Source organism: Eupeodes corollae, chromosome 2, assembly GCF_945859685.1.
Source record: "Eupeodes corollae chromosome 2, idEupCoro1.1, whole genome shotgun sequence".
Lineage (NCBI taxonomy): Eukaryota > Metazoa > Arthropoda > Insecta > Diptera > Syrphidae > Eupeodes > Eupeodes corollae.
The window spans coordinates 143,888,865-143,913,985 of record NC_079148.1 but is presented as its reverse complement, the minus strand read 5'-3'; the positions used below and the strand labels follow the sequence as shown (position 1 = coordinate 143,913,985).

Sequence of the window (25,121 nt, the reverse complement as noted above, 5' to 3'; positions counted from 1 at the left end):
AGGAGACCCTCTAAACTTTCATCGATTTCATATGACAGCATATACAGGGACTAGCTGTATAGAGCCATGCCCAATTTTGGCATCCCTGCCAAACTAGTCCGTTTGTGAAGGATGACCATGGAGAATTCACGCTGTTCCATAAAGGTTGGAAACAACTTAACAGAACCTTTCGATGTCAAAAAAACGTTTTACACAAGGTGATGCACTGTCATGTGATTTTTTTTAACATCGTGCTTGAAAGAATAGTTGCGTTTAAGTTTTTTGATTTGGTGTAAAGGCCTTTTTATTGTCTCTTTCTGTTAACAACAGCAACTTGAGACTAGAGAAACTGCTTCATATCGTATTAATTTAATCTTCAGACATGAGATCGAAAATTTCTTTTTTTTTATATATTAACGTCTTAATTTCAGTGAGTCGGGACCACTAACTGATTTAAGTCTTTTTTGAAAACGTCAAAAAATTAATCTATTTAAGCAGTGGCTGAAATTTTCAAATATATAGTTGGGAATCCTAATTTCTGATCTGACTTTTTCTAGATATATTTGAATGACTGGTTTTACTAAAAGAGAGTTCAGAATTCACTAGTTACCAAAACTTAAAGAAATTTCTTAAATTTTCGAGTCACTAGTAAATTGCTAGGTTTTTAGACAGATGCTACTTAGGAAAGTGTTGAGTGCTTAGCAAAATTTAGATTGACCGCCTTTCTGTTAAGTTGCATAATCTTCGAAGTGTATTTAACCATGTTCTAAGTTTCTCATTCGTGGTGAAGTGTTCGGAAATAGAATTTAAGTATTCAAAAAAAAAATTAACTTTTTATTAGTATTTATTGTGAATTAAAAGATAACAAATTTAATTGTGAACATACCACATAAAGTCTTGGTTTTAATATCTGGTTTATGTCTTGGCTTCTTATTATTTTTTTTAAACCAGAAAAATAGTTTCTGCAACAACCATTTAAAATTGGTTTTTGTATAAACTTTTTGAAGCTTTTTAAAATTTATTTGAGAAAGATGGCCAAAGACGACCGGATGCCTGAATTAACTCTTTAGTTTCCGGTTACCTTTTAAAATTCGTTAATTTAAAACACAGGTTAACGGGTAGGTTCCCAAAATCGAGTGAAATAAAATCGAAATATAGATTGAAAATCGATTGAAATTGTTTTCAGGGTTCCATAATTTCAAATGATTTCATAACTTCGCATATTTTTTGAAATCACTTAAATTATTTTATTATGTTGATAGTCATAATTTGAATTTCTTATATTTTTCAATAAAATAAATATAAAATAGCTAGCTGCAGATTTGCAGTTCTTTGCGATAAGCAGTTTCCAAATATTATTTGAGAAAGATTTTAATGTCAAAGCATAGTTTGTAAATGTGTTTTGAAAGTTTCTTAAAGAATGTTATGCGGAAGCCATTTGCTGTGTTGAAAAATAAATCGAACGCTGTATCTGCGTTCTCAAGTGCAAAGTAGAAGCTGCAACTTGTAGTTGAAAGTAAAGGTTTACCGATTTGCTCTTGTCGAATTCAAATCACTTTAAAAAACCGCAAAAATCGAAATATACTACTTGCTTACTTACTTATTTAAGGTGGCGCTACAGTCCGGGCCGGACCTGGGTCCCAACCAAAATGCGTCTCCAGCCAGCTCCCTCGAAGTTATAGCTCTCCATGGTGTTGTTTTGTCCAAGACGTCGCGTCGTTGTTCAATGTCCTTTTTTGATGAAAGCACATACTTGGTGTTGCCCTCATTGACCGCTAAACCAATCTTCTTCGCTTCCGTTGCAATGCTCAAAAATGCTCCACTAACATCACGCTTTGATCTTCCAATTATGTCAATAACATCTGCGTATCCGAGTAATTGGATGGACCTTTGGAAGATTGTGCCTCTAGTGTTGACGGTTGAGTTTTGCACAATTCTTTCCAGAACGATGTTGAAGAAGTCGCATGACAGTGCATCGCCTTGTCTAAAACCTCTTTTGAAATAAATGCATCGGTGAGATTTTTTCCGACCTTGATAGAGCAGCGTGCATTCTCCATCGTCATTCTGCACAAACGGATAAGTTTGACAGGGATGCCAAAACTAGACATTGCTCTGTACAGCTCTCCACTATGGATGCTGTCATACGCGGCTTTAAAATCGATAAAGAGATGGTGGATATCGATTTGAAGCTCCTGGGTTTTTCCAAGATCTGCCGCAGTGTGAATATTTGGTCGATAGTGGACTTTCCTGGTCTGAAGCCACACTGATGAGGACCTATCAGGTTGTAGACGAACGGCTTCAGACGTTCACATAATACTGGAGAGAGGATCTTGTATGCAATGTTAAGGAGACTGATGCCTCTGTAGTTAATGCAATTTAGAGGGTCTCCTTTCGTATGTATCGGGCACACTATGCTGAGATTCCACTCATCGGGCAAGCTTTCTTCCGACCATATTTTGCAGATGAGTTGGTGCATGCTCCGTACCAAGTCATTGCCTGAGTTCGGCAGCGATGCCGTCAGCTCCAGCAGCTTTGTTTGACTTAAGTTTAGATATAGCTATCTTCACTTCTTTAAGGTCGGGTAGGTGGAGTTGTTGAGCTGCGTCGCCGAAGTTGAGTGGTTCTATCTCCCTTACAGCGGAATTCGGTTCTTCATTGCCGTTATATAATTTGGAGAAGTGGTCTTTCCATATTTTCAACATCAATTGCGGTTCTACTACGATATTCCCCTGATCGTCTTTACAGTCTTCTGTTCGTGGCTGGTACCCTTGTGAGGTTTTTTTACCTTTTGGTAAAATTTACGAACCTCATTCCTGTTATGACATCCCTCTATCTCCTCGATCGCGTGCTTCTCATGCTCTATTTTTTTCCATGAAAGAAGCCGGTGTTCCTCTCTCCTCTTCTGCTCGTAGAGCTACCGAGCAGCTCTAGTCCTTTTGTGCAGCGCCGTTTTGTATGAATCTTGTTTCGCTGCGTGCGCTTGCCGGCATTCGTCGTCAAACCAGGGGTTTAGTTGTTGTGGCTTTGTGAAACCTAGCACTTCACAGGCTATACCCCTGATTGCTGCAAGGCAATGTTGCTACTGGCTTTTAATGCAAAGCGTGAATAAAATCTTTAAGCAATGTAATCATTTTAAACAACTGAATCCATAAGGCTGCTATTTGTCCATTAGATTTGAGTTTGTTAAGATTTGTTTGAAGTTTATCACTATTGGATCAAGTGAGGGTTGTTTTAGTGCAGATAAGGAAGGAGACTCATCAAGAAAATTTTTCATAAAATTTTGGGTTTCCTCTAATTCATGTTGGCTTATGTCACCTTGTTCCATTGTTATTATTAAAACACGAACTGCTTTAGCGAAAGCTTTTCCTTTCAGCATCTTTTCAACAGAAACCGGGACTTATTTAGTACTCATTAACTCTTGCAGGCAACTTCCACTTATGTCATACTCGTATGGTTTTGGCTGTAACATTTATTCGGAACACGCATTCACATTCTTATAAATTACATTTTTCAATCCGCTACCTGTTTTCTGCAATGATTCCAAAGGAAGTACTCCAAGTTATCCAGTTGTATTAGCAAAAGGTAGTTTTTTCAGCTTTTGATTTCGTGTGCCGGTTTCTTTTCCTATGGAAGAAGATTAGGTTTACTAACTTCTTAGAACCAAGCTTTCTGTATATAAGTAAGGAAAGGCTGCTTAGTATTGGCGACATGCATCATCTGGGACCCACAACTGATATAATGCTATACCCTATTTCGATGCACTTCCTTTTTCTATGTTCAATGTTCGGTTTTCTTTAGTATAAGAGTTCCAAAAACACTTTTAGGGATTTTACACAATCATCATCAACGTGTTTGAAAAAATCATCACATGTTTTCCTTACATGACTATAGAGTTATTTTACAAACAAAATACTAATAAGCTTTAATCTTGTAGAAGATTATTTTTGATACGATAAATAGTTTTCAAGATAATAGAGCTTTAATTTTCTAGAGCAAACATTTTTCGATACGACAAATAGCTTTCGAGATAAACGTGAAAAACTGAACCAAACACCATGTTTCTCTACCGCTAGACTTCACGTCGGATTCTTGGGGACTTTTTTTTTGGGTCATCACCAGACATCCCGTTGTAAGTGTGCCAAGTTTTAAAACTGTTGCATTTTTTTTAGGTGAAAACCTTTATTAACTGGACTATAGATAGCTTACCATCTCGAATTTGCTATTATTTCTCTGCTTTTTTTTTCACTGAATAAAAGAAACTAAAAATTAAAGGTACATTATGCTAATGGTTCTAATTTTTTTAGGGAAATCAGTCCCTTGAGTCCATTTTTTAACTATCCAGTTCCTCGAACACGTTTACCCATCGAAACTTACATCCAAATCATCCAATTTGTCTTTAAGTTGCTAGCAACTTAGCAAACTCGACAAAGTTGATTTTAATCAAAAAATTAATAAAAAATTATCTTCCTTTTTTAATTGAGTCTGTTTATTGTCTGTAAGGGGATTTTCTCCTTTTTTGCCTCTTTGTTACTGTCATCTCTCTTTTTTATTTATTTTATTATAATTTTTAGTTTTAACATTTTATCTTTGTTCCTATTACACTTACTAATCTAAAATATTTGTTTTTTCTCTATTTTCTTTTTTGCATTGCATTTTTTTTCAATAATAATAATAATAATAATTTAGCTTTACATCAATTTCATTCTAAGCAACAATATTTTTTTTTGTTGTTTTCTTAATAATTCTTTTGTTAAGCAATAAAATAATATCCTTTTTTGTATCATGCATCTCTATAGCAAGCGTAAGTAAGAATTACATACATCAATATATTTTCTTTTTTACAAATTAAATTATTGGTTTAAAAAAAAGAAAAACTAGGTAAAAATTTTCTTGGAGAAAATCGGTGCACAGAGATTGAAAAATTTTAGATAAGTTTTTTTTCTTTTTTTTTTTAAGGGAAAAGTGATTTTTGATTTTGTTTATTCTTTTTGTTTAGTGGTTGAAGTATTTGTTTAATAATAAAAAGAGATACATTTATAGAGAAAACATTGAAAGAGTGAGAGTGTTATATAAATGTTATAATAATATAAAAGATACATAAGTATACTTATAATTTTAAAATTGAAAAATATATATATTATTTTTAAAGTATCCAAATTATTAACACAGACAAAAACATGACAAATAAAATTATTCTAACCATTTTTCTGTTTGTTTATTATTTACATATAGATTAATTTATCTTTACACTTATCGCATATTTGTTTTGTGAATTTTATTTCTATTTTTTACCTTTTCTTAATTTTCTTTTTTGTTACTGTTTTGTATTTTCTTTAAAATTAAATTAAAAATTGTTAACTTAAGTATTAAGGTAGCTTTAGTTTTAGAAATTACAAATTTACATTATTTTAAAATTAAGAGACAAAAATCTAAGCAAACAGAAAAAGAAAAATTAAAAAATTTAAATTAAAAAGATTGAGTGATATAATATATACCACAAAGGGTGTTTCTTTTCCTTCTAAGAGTGAATCTTGAGTTTGATGTTTTTTGTTTGTTTTTTGCTAGTTATTCATTATTTTACTAAGACATTGGACTTTGTTAAAGAAAAAAAAAAAAAAACAAATATGAAACAAAGAAATATCTTTTAGGTCTTTTAAATAAAAATATATTTAAATATATTTAACTAACAAGCCAGGCAAGATTCTTTTCCTTTTAGGTATTTGCTGATATTTTCTTTTGTTGTTTTTTTATTTAATTGTTTTTGAATCTCGAATTTATCATTTTACATTATCACTTTTTGTAAAGGAAGTCTACAAAGATTTTTGTTTTTGTTTTACTAAATTTTATATATTTTTTTTTGTTTAAAGATTTATTTAGATTTTAAATAAAAAGTCTATTTCCATTTAGCTGCAGGGAGAGCGCGGGCGGTTGTTTTTGTTTTGTTTATTTTCTAAACTAGTGACAGTTTTGTTTTTCTTTTTTTAATTTTGCTTGTTAACTAATTTACATATAGATTCAATGTATGTTTATTATATAAGTTTATTATGTACTATAAATATTTTATTTATAAGTCAAATTTTAACCTAGAGTTTCTTATTAGTTTACTAATTTTATAATTTATTGACTTTATAACTATTTTATAAGCTGCTTTCATTTTATGTTATTTTATTTTATGCCAACATTTGTCTGTCTTGAATCGTCCACAATCAGCTGTTGTTGTTGTAGATGATGGTGTAGAATCTTTTTAGAATGTTTTCTAAGCTTACGATGTTGGCGTCGTTTTCGTTTGTTGTTATAACGATCGTGGTGATTGTGGCTGGAACGCCGTTTTGCGTGCTATCACGATACCGTTGATAGATCGTCTTTGAGCCATTGTGGAATTGGCCGGGAGCCAAGTTTTTTCAAAAGCTTAACTAAGGCCGTATTGTGACTGAGGTAATATCTAAAAAGAAAAACCAGAGAAAAAAAGGGTTAGTTTCGGTAGGGTAAGAAAAAAAGTGTGTAAGTATTTGAGATTCATATATAGAAAAAGCAAACCCTCGTCTTTTGCACATTTTTCTTTGGAACAAAAGAGGCTCTTTTACATCAAAGGACTTTTTTTATTTTTCTCTTTTAAACAAAGTTAATAATTTCCCTTGTTGTGATATCAGGAAGTAAAAGAAAACAACAATAAAAATGAAAATAACATCATCAGATTTCTAAAGGACTAAAGTAAAACAGAAAACACACATTTTCAATAGGACATCCTCGAGACCCACTTTTTGCGGTTGGCGCAATACCTTCTATACTTTATGTCCTTATATATAAAATCCATTGTGCTCTAATTACTTTTATCAAGCATTGTGGGTAAATATTTCATTTTTTAAGTGAATGCATTTTCAGTAGTGCAGGGAAATAATATTTCTACCATCGTCCTCGTCGTCCTTATCGTATAGTCGTCGTCGTCAAGCAATTGTCACCGTTCGTTCATATCGTCATAGTCCTTTTTGTAGGTAGGTTGTCGTCATCAGTAGTCGTTAAAGTTGTTGTTTTTGTTTTTTGTTGTTGTAGGTACAGTAGTCATCCCCCTTGAAAATCCAAATCCTTTTTAAAGCCTACCGACTCCTGCCTCTTTTTCCAATTTATATTTGTTGCAGTAGGCTATACTCTTATGTGCCTTATGTCATTTCCATATAGAAATAGCACAACGTCGAATGTCGATTGCAATAGCACTTTCCTACCACAATATGCAGAAGAAAAATGTGAGCCAGGACTACTAAAAGGACCCTATTTCATAAATATATAAATAGGTACGTTAGAAGAGAGTTAAAGCTAACCCTGTATAATATTTGTTTTTGCTTTTTGTGGTTATTTTGTGTTTCCTTAGTTCGGTTATGATGAGCATAATGGTGTTGCATTCATTTTTCTTGCTGAATGCAGATTTTATTTCAAGACCACCACGAGGGTTATTTTTTTTAGAAAATTTATATAAAATATAGAAAAAAAAAACAAATGGAAAAAATATTTCACAACGCGGCGAAATAAAATTGTACCTTAATCTTTTTTTTTTTCGTTTGACAAAAGGATATTTTTGAAGAATTTTGTTTGAAAGTTTTGAGAACAAGGTCGAATTTATGAAGCTTTCAGATGTTTTGAATGGAAACAAAAATGTATATATGGATTTTCTTGAAATTGAAATTAGAAGTTAAGCATTCTTTTTATTTCCGAATCAAAACTGTTCTAAAGTTAAAGACAAGTTCCTTTTCCCTTAACCCTCAAATTTAAATATTTTTTTAATAAGAGGTTTAATTTTTTGGTATTAAAAAAAGATAACTTCAGGAATTCCTTCCTTTACAGGGTTTTAATAGATTGATGCATTGACATAAACCATATCCTTTAAGTGTCCTGAAAAAAAAAGATGTTAAATCACAAGATCTCTTTAGAAAATTGTGTCTAGGGTCCTTAAGAAATAAAACGGTTGCAAAAGTTGTCTTTGAAAAACTGAGAACAGTGATTTTTTAAACATTTTTGTGCTCAATATAAAAATATGTCAATGCATTGTTGAAACGTATGGTACGTGCCAATTTTAGTGATGGCAAATGATCAAAAGTAAGAACCGACTTAAAAGCGAGCTATTTAAAATGAAACCTCGTTTTGGAAAATCATATGTATTGGAGTTCCACCTCAAACTTAGGTCTAATTCAGAGTTCTTAGGTTTTGGAATTTGATGGAGAAATTTGAAAAAGGTAAAAACTCTTGATACATCGATAAGAACTTTGTCAAGAAATTGGCCATTAGACTCTCAAATTTCTCCCAGATTTAAGGGTTTAAACACATATTGTTTTTCCAATAAGAGCTTTTATTTTGAATAGACCACTATCACTTTTGAAACCGCAATTTTTGATAATTGACACGTAAAAATGAATCCATTTTTTTAAGGTTAACGATCCTCGCTTGAACAAGGCATTGAAACTATTAAAATTCACTCTAATGATGAACATTTTGCAGTCTCCACGAAATAATCGAAATTAAGAAAGAAAAGTTCTCTGACCGTGATACTTCTCGAAGAGGTCATCGGCACCGAGGTCTTGTTATTTAATACGTCTAGACTTTTTGCTTTCGAGCTTCGTTAAAGATAAGATTTTTACTTGTGCTGCAGGGTTGCTTGAAGACCTTAAAGATGGAACTCATTAGGTTATAGAAAACATAAAACTGTAAAATGTACTGATTGGTCCTTGAAAATTTCTTGAAAAGGATATGGTGCTGCAACCGTTGCCATGGAGGTCATTCGGTTGATATCGTTTTCCATTGAAAATGGCAAACCTTCCACTTTACAATGAAATAAGTATTCATTGATTTATTTTTAAAAATATATTAGATTTTTTAGTTTAAAAATGAAACATTTTATTGGAAACACCCTTCATGACGAAGTTTTATTCTAACCTTATATCTAAATAAAAGTTTAAACGATTAAAAACTTGAGGAGGAAATAAGTTAGAACTAAATTAAGCATTATTTTAGTAATAAAATTAAATCTAGAAATTAGAACTTTGTTAAAATTATTGGAAGTCTATTTGGAGAAGCTGGTTCAGATCTTAGCAGGATCTAGTAATTAGGTTCGTTTGTTTTTTTTTTTATAATAATGGGTGCGCAATCAAGAGGTTTTTAGTTTTATTTTTATGCCAAGACACACTTTGAACATTAGGAAAGAAAATGAAGTTTTTAAAGAAGGTGTCAGCGCATTTTGGTTTTAAATTCCCATATATGGCAATGACTGAAAAAAAAACAGAGTGTGGTAAGGCATCCACACTAACGTAGTATGGCTAAAGAACGAATCTCTGTTCATGATATCACGACCGAAGTTTAGATCGAGGGTTTACTGATTAACATTTTTAAAGGTTATGAATTTTTTGAGGAGAGGAATAGAACTATAATAACGCATTCAACATTCGTGGAGTATGGCTGAAGAACAAATCTCTGCTTTTCTTGATGGTACAACCAAGGTTAGGATCGAAGGTATGGTGATGAGCATTCCTGGATGTGCAATTATTAGGGTTTCATCTTTAAAGGATAGAAATACAATTATGTTAATGCATTTAATATTCTTGCAGTACGACTAAAGAATGAATCTCTGTACTTGACTATGAGACCAAAGTTGCAATTGAATTTTTTGAGAGGAGAAATGCAACTTGCTATTTCTCTGAAGCATAGTCCGGTAAAAAATTGTATTGAAGAGTTTAGCAAGAAATTTTACGAAGGTGTTTAAACGTCGATGTAAATGACTAAGCTTTGGACAGTCAGATTAGAGGGTAAGAAAAACTCAGAAAAACCAAACATCTTGCGGCATTTTTGGCCATTTTGCGTATGTGATTGTTCCTCAAGAGTCTTCGACGCATTAAATTCGGCTTAATTTTTTATTTCCCAATTAACAATACTGGTGGAGTTCAAAATTTTATGAACTTATCGTACCTTAAAAATCTACATTGGAAGAGCAGGGCTTTGTATCTAGAAATTAAAATGAAATGTTGAGGGTATTGCCGTTTACAAAGCAGATAAGTCGATTAGAAGATTCAGAAGAGAGATCACTTATACAAATTAAAAGAGTCTCGGAGACAGAACAGAGCCTTGCAGGATGCCATCTAGTAAAAGTGTTTGTCTAAATCATAGGCAACCGTTTTCGATAAGAGATCATGATACCAAACTCTGTCAAATGCTTTGAATTATCAAACACAATTATCTTCAAAACGAAATACTGAGGTTATAAATTGGCTTGTGATATACGAGTAACTTCAATTTTTAGACTTTCTTCTTGCAAAAATCCAACTGGATCTTCAAATTAGTATCTTCTAAAGTAGATCCTACATTTGAGTAATATTAGAGCACGGAAAGTACAAAGAAGGTTAGGAATTGACCTAGTTTGTAATATTACAAGCTTTTTAAATTTCCAAAAAAGATTACCTTAATTTTACAGTATTTTAAGTCTTCAGGAATTAAACACCGAAATTCAAAAACCGGAAGTTAACTTTTGAACTTAAAGTGAGAAAGATTACGATAAGCTTTTATGGAGCAAAATAAAATGTAAGCATGTGAAAATGTTCTAAAAGAAATATAAAAAAAACCTAAGAACATAGTAACTTCCTTTCTGTTACAAACTCTTGTCATAAGCCATGCATACCCTACAGCGAAAATCCTGAAAACATTGAAAATATATATAAAATAGTGAAATAGTGTAAAAGTAAAACATGGCACGGTCCTTATCCTTTTTCATACATTTAACTACGAGTGTAGACCTGCGGCAGTTTTCTCCTATACACAAATGAAAATATTTCAAAACCACTTTTTTGTGTTTTCAAAAACGCTGAACTCGTAATAATGTATAAAGTCGGTGGTGGTTGTAGGTTAGGTTTAAAGGTATAGGAAGGGGAGGGTAGGTAGGTTAGGAGATATATATGCCACTGCAACGTTTATAGAAATTTCCTAAAATGCAACACAAAAAAGAAGGACGAATATCCTGAATACAGAATAAATCCATCTATAGAACTTGATATACAGGTCAAATCCGCCAGCACCGTGCCGAGCCGCCAAGCTGAGCTGCCACAGAGTAAAACTTAAACCACAAAAGCCAAAGAAATAGGCGGACATAAATGCAAGTTATTTATGGTAAAATGGGCGTGTGTTTGGGTTTATTTAGTGGATAAGTTAAAGGGGTAGAGGGTAAATTTTCGGCGGCGGCGGTTTAAGGCTTTTTTTTTTTACCATAGTTAGCTTTTCTATGTATGAAAACTATAAATTAATTCTTATGGGCTTCTGGTGTAGTTTTGTTTTGGTGGAAATGGAAATAGTATTCAGCGATTTGGAAAGCAGGACCAAGAACAAGAAGCAGAAGAATAAGCGCGCTAGGCCATAACAAATGACTTAAATGGTTCTAAAAACTTTTGCGCCTTCCCTTGCATCATGTGATATATGAATGGAGGAAGGAATTGGGTATAGTCCGCGTTAGATTACTTAAGCGAAAAAGCTGCACATTGCTACAACTGGGTTTTCATGCTTCTGCTTCTGCTTTTGCTGGTGTAGGCAAGTTTCTTTTTTATTGCTTTTGCACTTTACCAGATATTTATTATTCGGATTGTAGACGTTTTTGTACATTAAATTCAGCGTGGAACGCGGATAAGAGGGAATAATGTTCAGTTTATTAATTGCCATTTAAATTATTTTTGTTTCGTATTTTTTTTTTCTACTCAAAGAATAACTTTCCAGAACCCCAGCAGCGGTGTAGTGTAGGATGGATATAGTTTCTTTCATATAGAATTTATGTTTGAAATTCTCAGAAAATTTATCACTACCTCCAGGGAAAAGTAAAATTGTACATGATTTTTAATTAACTGTGGGGAAAAAAGGATCAACGAGGAACAAAATTTGCATTGAGGTAGGTTTCGATACATAACCAAGTCGATTAGTCAAGAAATCAGAGAGGATAAGAACTGATGCTAGTGATACAAATTTTAACCCCATTGGTTAGAGTTTGGCATGAGGGTCTCTTATCACAAAAGCGGTCCTTCGCTTTGATGAAACCCTCCTTTGTTGCATTAGAAATTACGTTTCGGTCTGTTCAATACAAGCAGCGGGTGTTTTTTTAGATGCATAACACCTTAAAGTTGGAAAAACTATTTTAACTGGAGGCAATGTTGAACAGCAGAAAATGTCTCAGTAAGAGAACCATCGCCTATCATTTTTAGAGCTCTCTTTTCAATTCTATCCAAATTTCGTTATTGTGACAGTAGCCTAAATATGAGAATTATGTCCACATCTTGAACGAATAAAAGCTTGTAATTTATAACACGATCAGAAGAGGGAAAAAACTTCTTACATCGTCGGATAAAACGTCGATACTTATAGGACCATTTAGTACAATACAAGTACCCACCATGGAAAGTGGAATTAGGGGTCTTATAACACTTTAGCGGAAGTAGATAACATTAAGTTTTCGAAGCATTAAAGTCTACACAGTTTATGTTTCCACATTGGACATTAGACAATGCTATCAAGATCATAAATTAATAAGCTTATCTTACGCTGCCGTAGGTAAGCCCACATCCGAAGGACAAGGTCCAGAAAGCTGAGGGAATTGTTAACAGCGAAACAATAAAGAGGGCTAGAAGTTTTAGACAAAAAAAAACCATTTATTTAAATAAAGAAGAGTGTCGGAGACAAAAGGGAACTCTGTGGTAAACCAGCATTTATTTTATGGACATCAGATTTGAACCCGTCCAATACTACTTTTGAATTGAACGATCGGAGAGGTAAGTTCTAAGCCAACAACGAATAGACTCGTCAATACCAAATGCACACATTTTTGATAACAGATCTTGAAGCCAAATAATGTAAAGTAAATATTTGTTCTACTGTTCGGTGACATGAATCATCAGATCTTTTGCTGCTATTGATGACCTTTCGTTCTTCAAGAAATGTTTGTTTTGGTTTGTCATTTCAACATCGACAGCCTGTACTGCGGTTATGTTTCGAAACACTTATCGCGTACTACGTCCATTTCGAAAACCGCCGTCTTTGAATGATGATAATTCTAAAGTGTATGTTTAGACACCGTAACATCTACAAAAATGTACTATTTGGTGAACTTCGTTGGTTGATGGAACAATTGGTCCGTACTTCTTACAAAACCATGCTCACCAGAACTCTTGTGTTCTGTTGAGTTAGCGGTCAGTAAACAAAAAGGTCTATCAAAAGGAGGAAAGGAAATTGGTAATAAGAAGGTGACTAATAATTTTTCAAGTAAAGATTGATACGATGTAAAAGCCCCAAATATGCTCACTACCCATCAAACCGGTACAACTTTCGCAAGCCCCAAAGAACGAAAACGGCTTCTGCAGGTTTGAAGGTTCCCGTGTTCGAGGTCTTCCTAAACGATTTGCAAAAGGATCATGATGCTGAGAGTGTTTTTCGCAAGTTCATGTTGATCGCTGAGGATGTCCAAGAACGTAACGTTCTTACCAAACACTCAAATTTAGATCAATGGTCAAGAAATAGCACATCTTCATCGAAGGTCATGTTGATTTGAAAACAGCCGATGGCTACTTGCTTCGCATCTTCTGCATTTGATTTACTGCCAAAAATCAATTGTTTCATCTCAAGACCTGCTACGCTCGACAATTTCAAGTCAGAACGATCAGCAACAAAATTGTAGAGACCATCCACCTTGATGTCAGAGGTTCGGACTGGTCATCGTTAGCAAACTTACCCCCATGAATTAGCCTTAAGGAACGTGCGAATTAACGCTACTTGATTATTCGCTGTGGAATTGTGTGAAGTCTCTATTCCACGCTGATGAGACCGATAGGATTGACCACTTAAAAGACAACATTCGCCGCTATTACACTGCGGCCACAAATGTTGGAAAATGGAAAAAACTGTATTTAAATTGACAGCGGACTATCTTTCGAACAAATTAAATTTCATCTCAATTTTGAAAAATCATCTTTTTTTAATTCTATTTAGAAGTTCTTTACATCTTAAAAAAATGCCTATTACGTCCAAAACTTGAGTATAATTTCTATTTCAGGACAAGTCATACAGCAACTTACTTAAGTAGTTTGAAGGAAGAACATTCAAATTAGTTGGTGATAATATCATTGTTGAATCATTTACGTCGTTTGAAAACCGCTTCTAAAAATTTCTTGTCTAACCTTTTTTTACGAAACTTAAACGGATGTTCCAAAGAAATGGCAAATTGCATTCCTCCCCTTAAACAATTCATCAGTAATATTCGTGAGAGCGGAGACTTTTTTTCACCCGCACATCACGAATATGAAAGCCTCTACAGAAATGATTCAAAATCATTACAGCTGCTGTAATATTTTTAAGTCAGTAATAAGTGCGCGTTCAGGAATACACATCAGTACATCCTGGAGTCCTACTACAATACAGATATTCTTTCTTTAGCCGTACTAAGCGAATGTTGAATTTACTATCGTTCCATTCCCTTCATTACAAAATTGGACGATTATACAATTACTTCCAGGAATGCACATCAATTAACCTTCGATTCCAATGTTAAGAACAGAGAATCATTGTTAAGACCTACTGACCGTCATTGCAATATTCAGGAATTCTTGCTTTTAAATCATATTTCCTTTTCCAAACGCTCGAACCATGTTTTTGGCATAATAATGCTAACAAGACAAAAATTAAGGACAAAGATTATTAAATTAGGCATATGGAAGCCAAAAACTGCTGCAACCACTGTCATGTACTTCAAGTTAATTCCCAACTTTCTAAGAACTTGTAATTTAAGATTTCACCTTAAGGATCTGTTTCATTCGATTAATTATATGCCTTGACTTTACTTATCAAGAATCCGAACCCCCATCGACAATTTCATTACTTCTAACTAAAATCACAGTTCTCAGAAATTGAATACTCGTATATAAAGTAGCTACTCGTCTACTAAATCGGTTTCACACTGGGGGGCGCCACTGTTGTTCATCGTACTTCAACGGTGTTGAATGACAGAAATTAATTATTTAGCAGTTGGTTTTGAGTGATTTGTTTTTTTGTTTTTAAATACTTCAAAAATTGTAGTTTCCCTGAACTTAAATCGTGAAAATCCAAAAAAGAAAACTTTGGAAAATTCCTGATTTATAGTTCTTCTTCTTTTTCTCCTTCCATCATATTATTATCCTTGAAGTTTATTTTATAAATTAAATCTTACATCCTCGTGAAAAATATATAAATCAATTTAAAAGAAAATTGACTTTAAAACTTTGTTGCCCTCATTTTCTAAAGCTGTCTTTGGCCTAAAAATGTCCTTTTTCTCCACTCTCTCTCTCTTTCTCTCTGTCTTGAAATTGAAACTTCAAACGCTCACTTAACTACCGTACAATGACGAGGACGACAACAAGGACGACGATGACTACGACACCGACGAGCGACGGCCGTCAGAGCGACACAAGGAAACCAAAAATCTACCACTAAGAACTACGACAACGCTACAACATCAACCCAACCCCACACCACCCGACCCGACCCGACCTCATCCAAACAACTTTATAATTATATTTCTAGAGAGAAACCTCTGCAAAGAGCCATAATATGAGACTTGAGTTGAAACCTATGCGATGCGATGTGATGCGATTCGAAGGGTCCTTTGGAATGGGAATGGAAATTTGGAACTGGGAAGGTCGTGAATCGGGAGTCAGTATTCGGGAAGTAGTATGGGAACTTTCCTTTTGGTTCGTAAATAATGAGTTTACTAAAATGGATTTATGGTTTCAATGAAAACCCTACTTTTTTGAGTCTCCGTCTCCATCGTCCTCGTCTCTGTCTCTGGTTTTGCAGATTTACTAACAGGGCGAAAAAGAAAGGGTGGCATTTTATAGAGGAGCAAAATTTCACACTTATTGGTTAAGAAAGAGGAAAGCCGAGCGTGCAAACATTTATTACTTGGTGATTTATGTGAAGCGAAAGGTATGGTTTTTTGGTTCTGGAGTTAGGAGTTGGTATTATGTTTGTGAATTTTGAAAAATTGAGATGTTCTTCGATGAGGATTTGTGTGTGAAGAAAACATCAGAAATACTTTTGGTGATATGGGAAAAATTGAAATGTTCGCCACATCATCATCATCATCATTGACTACACAGAGACAAGGACTTAACCAAAGTCAGACAATAGCAATCTAATGTGGAATACAAATTAAACCGTAATGAAGTTCGTTATTCGACTCATCAAAGAATCCTGAATTTAATACTTCATCAGCTTTGGTAAAACCATGGAAACCCAAACCCACCAGAGTTAAATGGTTCCAGGTCCCAAGCCACAAAAATACATTATTCCACAACTCCTTTGCCATTTCTTCTTTTTTGTTTTCAAAGCCCTCTCTGATGATAAGGATATAGCATTTGTTTATCCTTGGAATTTGTAGAAGAGTTTCAATACCCCCACCTTCATCTCCATATACACTACAGACTACAACCGGAAGCAATATCCATAAACTATGTCGATGTACGCAACGTACTCGATTTCAAAAAGGATATTTACTCTATACACTACTATACTCAGATATATATCTATATATAAAAGCTTATGTCCTTTTATCCTTTTTATACCTTTGCAGGAGTTTTGCACTGCGCTCATCCATCGATGGGTATTGCCGTCCCTTTGATTTCCCCAGACATTTATTTCTCTTCTCTCCGATTGCCTGACAGAAGAATCCTTTCTTTGGATCATAGCGCAAGTGATTCGAATAATCGAATGGAGGTTGAATTTTCAGGAATCGTTGGAGTTCATTCATCACATCGATCGGATTCAGGCGCAATTGTTCGCCGTCGATTATATGCACCTGCTGCGGTTGATAGTAGGCCAGCCATCGTTCCAAATGCTGTGCATATTTACCCGGATTTAGACAACGATTCCGTAGGTCTTTGAGGGCTTTTGGTGCTGAATCACTTGCTGTAATTACCTGAGAAAAAACAACGAAAAAAAAAACATACAATAGTTAGAAAAAGGATTTGAGGCATGAATTCCACATCACTTACCTGATAGAAGCTAAAGTTGTTCGCAATCAGGTCTCCATGAGCTCGAGTGTGCTGATACCAGGAGTATGCCCGCTTTGCCGGCGATATCAGGATGGTGACTATCTTCGCATGCGGCAGCAGGGCATGTGCACGTTTGGGCACAACATCGCCATCGAAATATGTCGCTGACTTCTCGAACATATACCTGGTGGTGGTGTTGGCCTCGATGGGGAAGAACTCCATGTACCAGTCCAAGCCTCGGTAGTAGTTGTTGCCATTGAAGAACTGAATTTCCTCAAAGGTATCCGGACTGGGCACATTGCTGGCTATGGCCGTGTGCATACTTAGGAATGTGTATAGAGCGGTGGTTCCGGTCTTTTGTGGACCAATGACTAGAAATTTTGGCAAAGAATCACAACTCTTGTTCTTCGACCAGATTTTGATATGGCGTGGATCGTCACAGGGATTACCCCACACTGGATCCGCTTCCTCTGGATGCAGGTGGAAGTACATTTCGGCCAGCTGCACTGGCGGAGCTGAACTCAGCTTCAAATTCGTCCAACAACGAAGGAACTTTATAACTGATTCGAAGGTGTATAGGGCCAAACGGTCGGAGCCGTAATTGGACATGTGTGTCATGAAAATGTTGATGGGATTGTAGACGATTGTCTGGAAGAGCTCCCCGCCTTGAATGGATTCGTCGAGCTTATCTCTGCCGCCGGGATATCGATCGATGTACATGGTGTGGGTGAATAGACCACAAGTCTGCCGTGGCAGGACCATTATGTTTCGGTGGATGAATCCACGACGGAGCCTCGCCGGCCTCAGATGAGGATACTCCTCGGTCGATGTGACTTTTATGTTCCACACCTTCTTCCATGCCTCATAGAGCACTTCATGGGCTGGATAGACACCGGAATGGTGCGGTGATATCGAATAGCCCGAATCGGTTGGGATATGATGCTCTTTGGCAAAGGCGTAGTTCAAAAGCATCTCGTTGACCAACATCGTGATGTTGTCATACAGATGCGGCTGCTGGTGCTTCCACATATGCGAGAACCAATTAAACTCCTTGACGTTCCGCAACAAGAAATCATCACCTAGATTCTCTTCTCTGGTCCCGTGGTGGTAGTATTTCCCTGAAAATCCCAGATTGAACTTAAATCCAGGAACCAAAGCGGCTATGTGCTGCTGCGTGGCTATCAAGGCCCTCACATCGTCCGGCCGCAGTCGGGTGCCCTTCTCACCCACAAAAATGTCGTCTATATCGACCAGGATCATTCTATTCAAACTTAAACTAAGCTGCCCGTGGCTCAGGTACGAAAGAGCATCCAAAAACAACAACCGATGCAACCAGAATCTCAAACTGCTTCCGAAAAGCACTCGCTGGATGCCATCCAGGTGGCCGTGGTCTTGCAACACTGTGCTTAACGGCAACTGCACCTGGCCCCCGTCCGAGGGATAATCTTGGTTGTTGCGTTGAGCCCACTCAATCGGCTCATAGGTGGAATGATTATGTTGGAATACTGCCCAGTCGTCGCCGGGCAATGCGCCCCACGCTGTGTCTCCGGCACGTGTCAGTCGGAGCACTGGCGACGCTGGATTTAGACTGGCATCTCGCAGCCTCAAATTTGTGTGTATGTACAGGGGAAAGCCGCGCAGTTGAGCGGCCACCAGGGACTCCTCGCTCGGACTGACAAAGCCAACAATTCCCACCGAATACTCCCGGCAGTATTTGTCCAGCAGCTCTCGATTCCATTTATCCATGTGCAGGTATTTGTCCAGGTTCTCGAACACAATCACACCGTAGCGTCCTTTGTCGAGGTTGGTTAACACCGGCAGGCTTTTGCCAGCAACTTCTGTTTTGTACCTGTGTAGAGTAAAGAAGAGAAAAAAAGAGGAAACATGAATTTTTTGTGTGTTTAGCATCGAGATAGTGCATCAGCAAAAAGGTTTAAGTTGAGTTGGGTTAGGGTTTGGGATTGTGAGCCCTTAGGGCATTATGTTGGGAGAAAGGGACAAAAATTCCCTCCCGGCTTCGGAGGAAGTGGAATTTAAATGAAAGTTTCCCTGTAAATAATCAAAGGAAGGGTGGAATTTTAGGCTTCAGGATGGGAGAACCGCCGCGCCGCACCGGCCGAGGTGAAGTCTTTTGTAGCTGAGGCGCGGCGGTTGCCAAACATTTGGATTTTAAACAGCAATAACTATTCAATGGGTTTTTGTGGCATGTGGCGCCGCGAATAATTTAAGCAAAGGCATTCGGATCCTTTCTAGAAACACTATGTTTATTTTTTTTCGTTGGTTCTACATTTTGAGCTCTTTTCTGCTCGCCCGTCTAAATTCTAAATCTATCTTTCCAAAGGTAAAGGCAAAGCGCAAAGGCCGGCGGTGGAAGAGTTTGAAGTTCTTGAAATTGCTATTACTTTACCGTAGGGTTGGGTTTTACATGCTCTAAATTGCGGTGGGAGGATGAGTATTCGAGGTGATGGAAATGGTGGAGGCGGTAGCGGTGGCGATATGGTCGTGGTCGTTGTTGAATATTGGGAAGTAATTTTGAATTCCACAATATCCTTGAAAGTGGTAAATGTTGGAGGTCGGCAATGGTTGGTTGTCATGCGGTTAGATCGATTTTATAGAATTTAAGAACCACAACATGCAGCTGAAGCAGAAGCAAGAGCAGGAGGAGCACCAGAAGCAGCAGTAGCAGCATCAGCATCAGCAATATATAGAAACACTGTAGTGTTCATACTATCAGCGTGGTTTCAGGAAATTGAAATTAATTGTTCGCTTTGGTTATGCATCAGGATTTGAGGGAATTAATATGAGGGTTTCTGTTTGTGATGTAGCTTTGGTGGTTTTGTAAATTTTCATTCTCGTTCTTATTCGAGGCGACACTGGCTGAAGAGTACATAGTGAAGGAGGAGCAGGAGGTGGAGGTAGAGGTAGAGGAGGAAGTTACAACTACGATAATTCAATTTGAATTCAAAACCAAAGTTTATTTTGGAGTAAATTAAATTGATTTTTTTGTGTGTGTCTTTCTTCGTTTTGTTGGCATTGATGTGATACATTTTGGAAATTTCCAAGTATTTTGGAATTGGTAAATAGTTTTAACGACTTGTGATGGATTTTAAGTCTTGAAGTTTTTAGTACTTTGAAGAAGAAAATAAAAGATTTGCTGGGGCTGAATCTTAAATTAATTATTTAGAAAATGTCAGTTAAGAACAATTAAGACGCAGTTTTTATACCAAATTGGTTAAGGTCTTCAAAATGTATTGAAGGTGTTCCTTAAGCAATGTTAAAGGGTTTTTGGCAGTATTCCAAAAACACAATGCGAGTATTTGCAAGGGGAGGGAAAGTTTGAAATTAAGTTTCGTGGCAGATTGGCTTTAAAATCATTAATATTAACACTTCACATTCGCGTAGTACGGTTAAATAATAAATCTCTGTACTTAAAACAGTGATTGAAGTTGGGCTCAAGTGAATACTGATGAGCATTTCTTATGGCAGAATTATTAGGGTTGCATTGTAGGGGGGTGGACAAGGAACGGTAATAAAGCATTCCACATTCACGTAGTACAGTTAAAGAACTAGTCTCTGTACTTGGCAGTACGACGAAGTTGATCACGAAGGTATTCTAAGAGGTTCGGTTTCGGTATTATGGTAAAATTGCTTGAGAGTGGAAATGCAACTAAAGTTTAGCAATCCACATTCGTGTAGTACGGTTAAAGAATAAATCTCTACACTTGTATGGCTGCAGTCGGGATCAAGTGTATACTAATGAGTTATTCTTGAGGCGTGAGTATTAGGGTGGATTTTGATTCGGGAATTGGAACTGTAGTAAAGCATTCAACATTCGCATTGTTCGGCTTAAGAACAAGTTTCTATTCTTGACATTATTACGGTTGAATTGTCTGAGGGAAGTAATGCAATTTTGCTGAAGCATTCCACATTTGCATAGTAAAGCTGAAGAACAAATCTCTGTACTTAACAGTGCAATGAAGTTGGGAACGAGGTTTTACTGATGAGAATTCTGGGAGGCCATAGTATTATTGTTAAATGGTTTGAGAGGAGGAATGTAACTTTCTATTTCGCTAGAGCATACCCGGTTAAAAAAGCGTAAGATGAAAGACTTTACGAAGGTGTTCAAGCTAGGAAACTGATTCAATGATGATATTATAACCAATCAATTTAAATGCACTTCGTTCAATACTGTCGACAAGACTTAAGTAAGTTGCAGATCCCTAGATGGGGAATTACACAAAAGCGTTGGACGTAAGTCTTAGAGATAGCAGATTAGTGGGCAAAAAAATCTTCGTACATCTCCTCAGGAAACCCAAATATCTTGGGGCTGATTGTGAGGCAAATAACCAGAATTTTAAGATGTTCAAATAATGCAAGTGCCACTCCACATTGACCAAGGCTGTCAAGGTGAAGTTGAAGTTCCACAATCGAAAGGCAGGTTTGAGAATATAGAAACAAATATTTAAAGCTAAGGGTACTGTCGCTAGAGATGTGGTAATGGAATAGAAAGATACCATTTAAAAAAAACCCGAGAAAGAGTATCGGAAACAAAACAGAACCCTGCGGCACACCATCCAATACTATTGTATTTGCTTTTGACGTTTCAATTGTCAAAGGTGAAAGTTTAAAATTTATTCGCTCGTACAAAAAGTTTATTTTTCTCATTAAAGTTTCTGATAACAACAAAACAAAAACTTCATAAAGTGGCTTCTTTTGCCTTTTTTATTTAAACAACACAAAATTCGTCTGTAACAACATAAGGTACGAAATTTCTTCATTGTATTTTATTATCGCCAAAAGCCATTTTCGTCGTTACGGTATTGTCCTTATGAACCGTAGTTGTAAGAAACGAAACATAAACGAAACTTCTCCCGAAACGAACACCAGTAGCAAAAAATACCCTTCATCAAACGAATTTAAGATGGTAGTAGGTAATCTATCAATCGATGAACTGAAAGGCATCCTCAATGATATCTTTGCCGAAAAACTTAAAGATCTTGCTACAAGGGATGATCTAACGAGACTTTACTGCGAAATAAATTCTCTGAAGGAAGAAAACTCGCAACTTAACAATCAACTTCATGTGATGTCGGAAAGATGCGAGCTTCTGGAAAACCAACTTGAATTCTTATCACGTAAGGCCAACGAATGCTCCATTGTTGTACACCTTCCCATAAACGCAGAAACCAATGCAACTCAATTCGCTATACAAAGTTGCAAGGGGCTTCTTAAGCTACAGGAAAGTGATAGTTTTCACATTAAAAAGTCCCGCGAAATTCACAACAACAACGCACAACGGGGAACTGTTGTCCTCGAGCTTCTTTCGGCAGAAATCGTAGACAAGATTATAACCGCGGCGCACCATCTTAAAAACTCGGGCATCAGTATCTTTCGGGAGCAATCACTTTTATATAGAAAAAAGAGGCAAACACTATTGCAATTCCGAAGCAAACTTCTCGAAATTAATCCGAACGTGAAAATTATTGTCAAAGGCGACAAAATGCAAATTAATAGCCACACATTTGTTTACAAATATTCACGTGGACTTAATGTCAAAAGTTCTACGGAGTTGACATTTATCAAGCAGATGTTTGGTGACAGATCGTCTGAATTTTTTGACTGCGGCGAGGGAGTGAAATTTGCACCGACTTCGATCTCGCCATTTTCTTTACCATCTTCCTCTCAACCGATGATAGCGCCACCTGTGAGTCAACATTCACAAGTCGTAAGGGGGGGTTCGCAATAGGAAGAATCTGTCGTCTGCCACAATATTAAAACAAACAATAATTTACAAACTTTAAAAATTTTATCATATAATATTACAGGTCTTAGAAGTAAGCTTGCACAACCTGATTTCTTTAACTTTATTCAAGATTTTGATGTTATAATTTTATTAGAGACTTTTTTAGAAGAAAAACACGAAAATGATTGCATAAAATATTTCAAAAATTTCAAAATAATGTGTTCACCTGCAACTAGAACAAACGTCCACGGTAGAGCTAGTGGAGGAATTTTATGTGGTGTCAAAAAAACTATAAACAGCAATTTTGTCAAACTTATTTGTTTAGAAAATAGAATTATTTTTCATATTTTTAATGATAATTTAAAATACTCAGTAATTCCGGTGTACTTGAACTGTAATAACTGGCAGATTGACTTCGACTGCTTAATTGATTACGTGAATAACAATAATCTGGAGAACATCATGATCATTGGAGATCTAAACGCACGTATTGGGAGATATCAGAATCCTTCAAATTATGAATTACTGTCGCTAAACTTACTAAATGTTACTAGAAACTCCAAAGATGAACAGTTTAATAGGAACGGACGACTTCTTACCGAATTCTTTGAAAACTTTGGACTATTTGTACTGAATGGTGCGATTACAGGCGACGAATATGGAGAGTTTACCTTTATCAGCGGGCAAGGACAGTCAGTGATCGATATTTGCGCAGTATCAACTGGGTGGCTAAATACAACCCCAAACTTCAAAGTCGGCATAGCGAACTTCTCTGCACACCTTCCAATAGAAGTCAACGTTAAATTCTTTAATCAAGCTAGCCAAAGCATCTCAAATAATTTCCAAAAGTTAAGGTGGAAAGAAAACAGTGCTACCGTTTATAAATTTCTCCTGGATCGTTACTTTAGCTCCCTCCCTCCCCATGCCACAACCGGAGTAGAACATTTAGATGAACGAATAACGAGTGTAATTCATATCTCAGCGCCATTTGCCAGTAGCAATAACAACTCTAACTCTTTTACTCCTAAAAACGTATGGTTTGATAATGATTGCAAGAAGCTCCGCAAACTATCATTTGTGTATCTCAAACTATTTCGATCCACAAATGCATTGTTCTTTAAAAGTATTTACCTTCACGTAAATAAGGAGTACAAGACTTTATGCGCAGCAAAAAGAAGAGATTACAATACTAGTCTGGCGAAGAAACTGGTAGATTGTAAAAACTCAAAAGTTTTCTGGGATAATATTCGCGAGCTAGGAGGACGTTGTCGACATTCGGTGAATACTCTCGCAGCTGAGACACTAGCGACTCATTTTAAAACGCTTTTGTCGGCTGACGTGAATCTCCATACCTTCTCTTATGCTCTCCCCAACTTTATAGTCGATGAACTGGATGGTCCAATACTGTTACGTGAATTGGAATCAACTTTACAAAAAATGAAAAATAATAAAGCACCTGGTTTCGATGGAATTCCAGTAGAATTTTACAAAAATGGTACTGAGCAATTGAAAAATTATCTTCTTCTATACTTCAACCGATTATATAATGAGTCTCATGTTCCAAACAATCTAAACAAAGCAGTTATTTTTGCAATTTATAAGAGTGGAGATGTGAACCAGCCAGAGAACTATAGAGGCATATCTATTCTTAGCTCATTAAGGAAGATCTTCACTTCAATACTCTACGAACGGCTGACCAATTGGGTTAAGGACAAAAACCTTCTCAGTATGTTTCAAGCCGGTTTTCGAGCGGGTTACTCAACGCTGGACCATATATTTGCGTTAACAAGTATTGCCAAGAAATATATTGATAAAAAGAAAAAATTATACGCTTGTTTCGTTGACTTCAAAGCTGCATTTGACAAGGTGAATAGACAAGCATTGTTGTACAAGCTCTCAATGCTTGGAATCTCTCGGAAATTCTTGCAGCTATACTTCAATTTCCTTATCTCGTCGACTGCTTCGGTATGGGATGGATCGCATCTATCAGATTGGTTTGAAACGACAACAGGTGTCCCACAAGGCTGCATTCTAAGCCCAATCCTCTTCGCTTTATTTATTGATGATATTTCCGATGTTCTTCCAGGAGGAATATCTTTTGCCGACATACAAGTAAAAGTATTACTCTATGCTGATGACCTAGTATTGCTGGCGGAAAACCCTTTCACTCTACAGCTGCAAATAAACAGGTTAAATACATTCTGCGAGAAATGGGGGTTAGCTATCAATACTAGCAAAACTAAGGTGATGATTTTTGAGACTCGTCAAAGAAGAAGGCTTCCCGAAGAGAATTGGCAACTAAATAATATTGCTATTGAAGTGGTGCAGGAATTTAAGTATCTGGGAGTTTTAATCACACACAACCTTAACTT

General features: G+C 36.1%; 1 protein-coding gene and 1 pseudogene across 2 annotated transcripts in view; one reads left to right on the top strand and one right to left on the bottom strand.

Annotated features, from left to right (window-relative positions):
• Nucleotides 1-4,612: 4,612 nt before the first annotated feature.
• The window catches only part of LOC129947255 (bifunctional heparan sulfate N-deacetylase/N-sulfotransferase), a 339,584-nt gene continuing 319,075 nt past the window's right edge, over nt 4,613-25,121 (bottom strand). For both annotated transcript variants that reach the window (XM_056057757.1, XM_056057756.1), the window contains 3 exons: nt 17,007-18,855; nt 16,578-16,930; nt 4,613-6,421 (listed from right to left, as the gene is read on the bottom strand). In XM_056057757.1, the coding sequence (XP_055913732.1) occupies nt 6,319-6,421; nt 16,578-16,930; nt 17,007-18,855 (2,305 nt within the window). In that variant the 3' untranslated portion in view covers nt 4,613-6,318. The remainder of the gene's footprint in view (nt 6,422-16,577; nt 16,931-17,006; nt 18,856-25,121) is intronic.
• Nucleotides 9,417-13,722, top strand: LOC129948432 (40S ribosomal protein S3a-like; annotated as a pseudogene).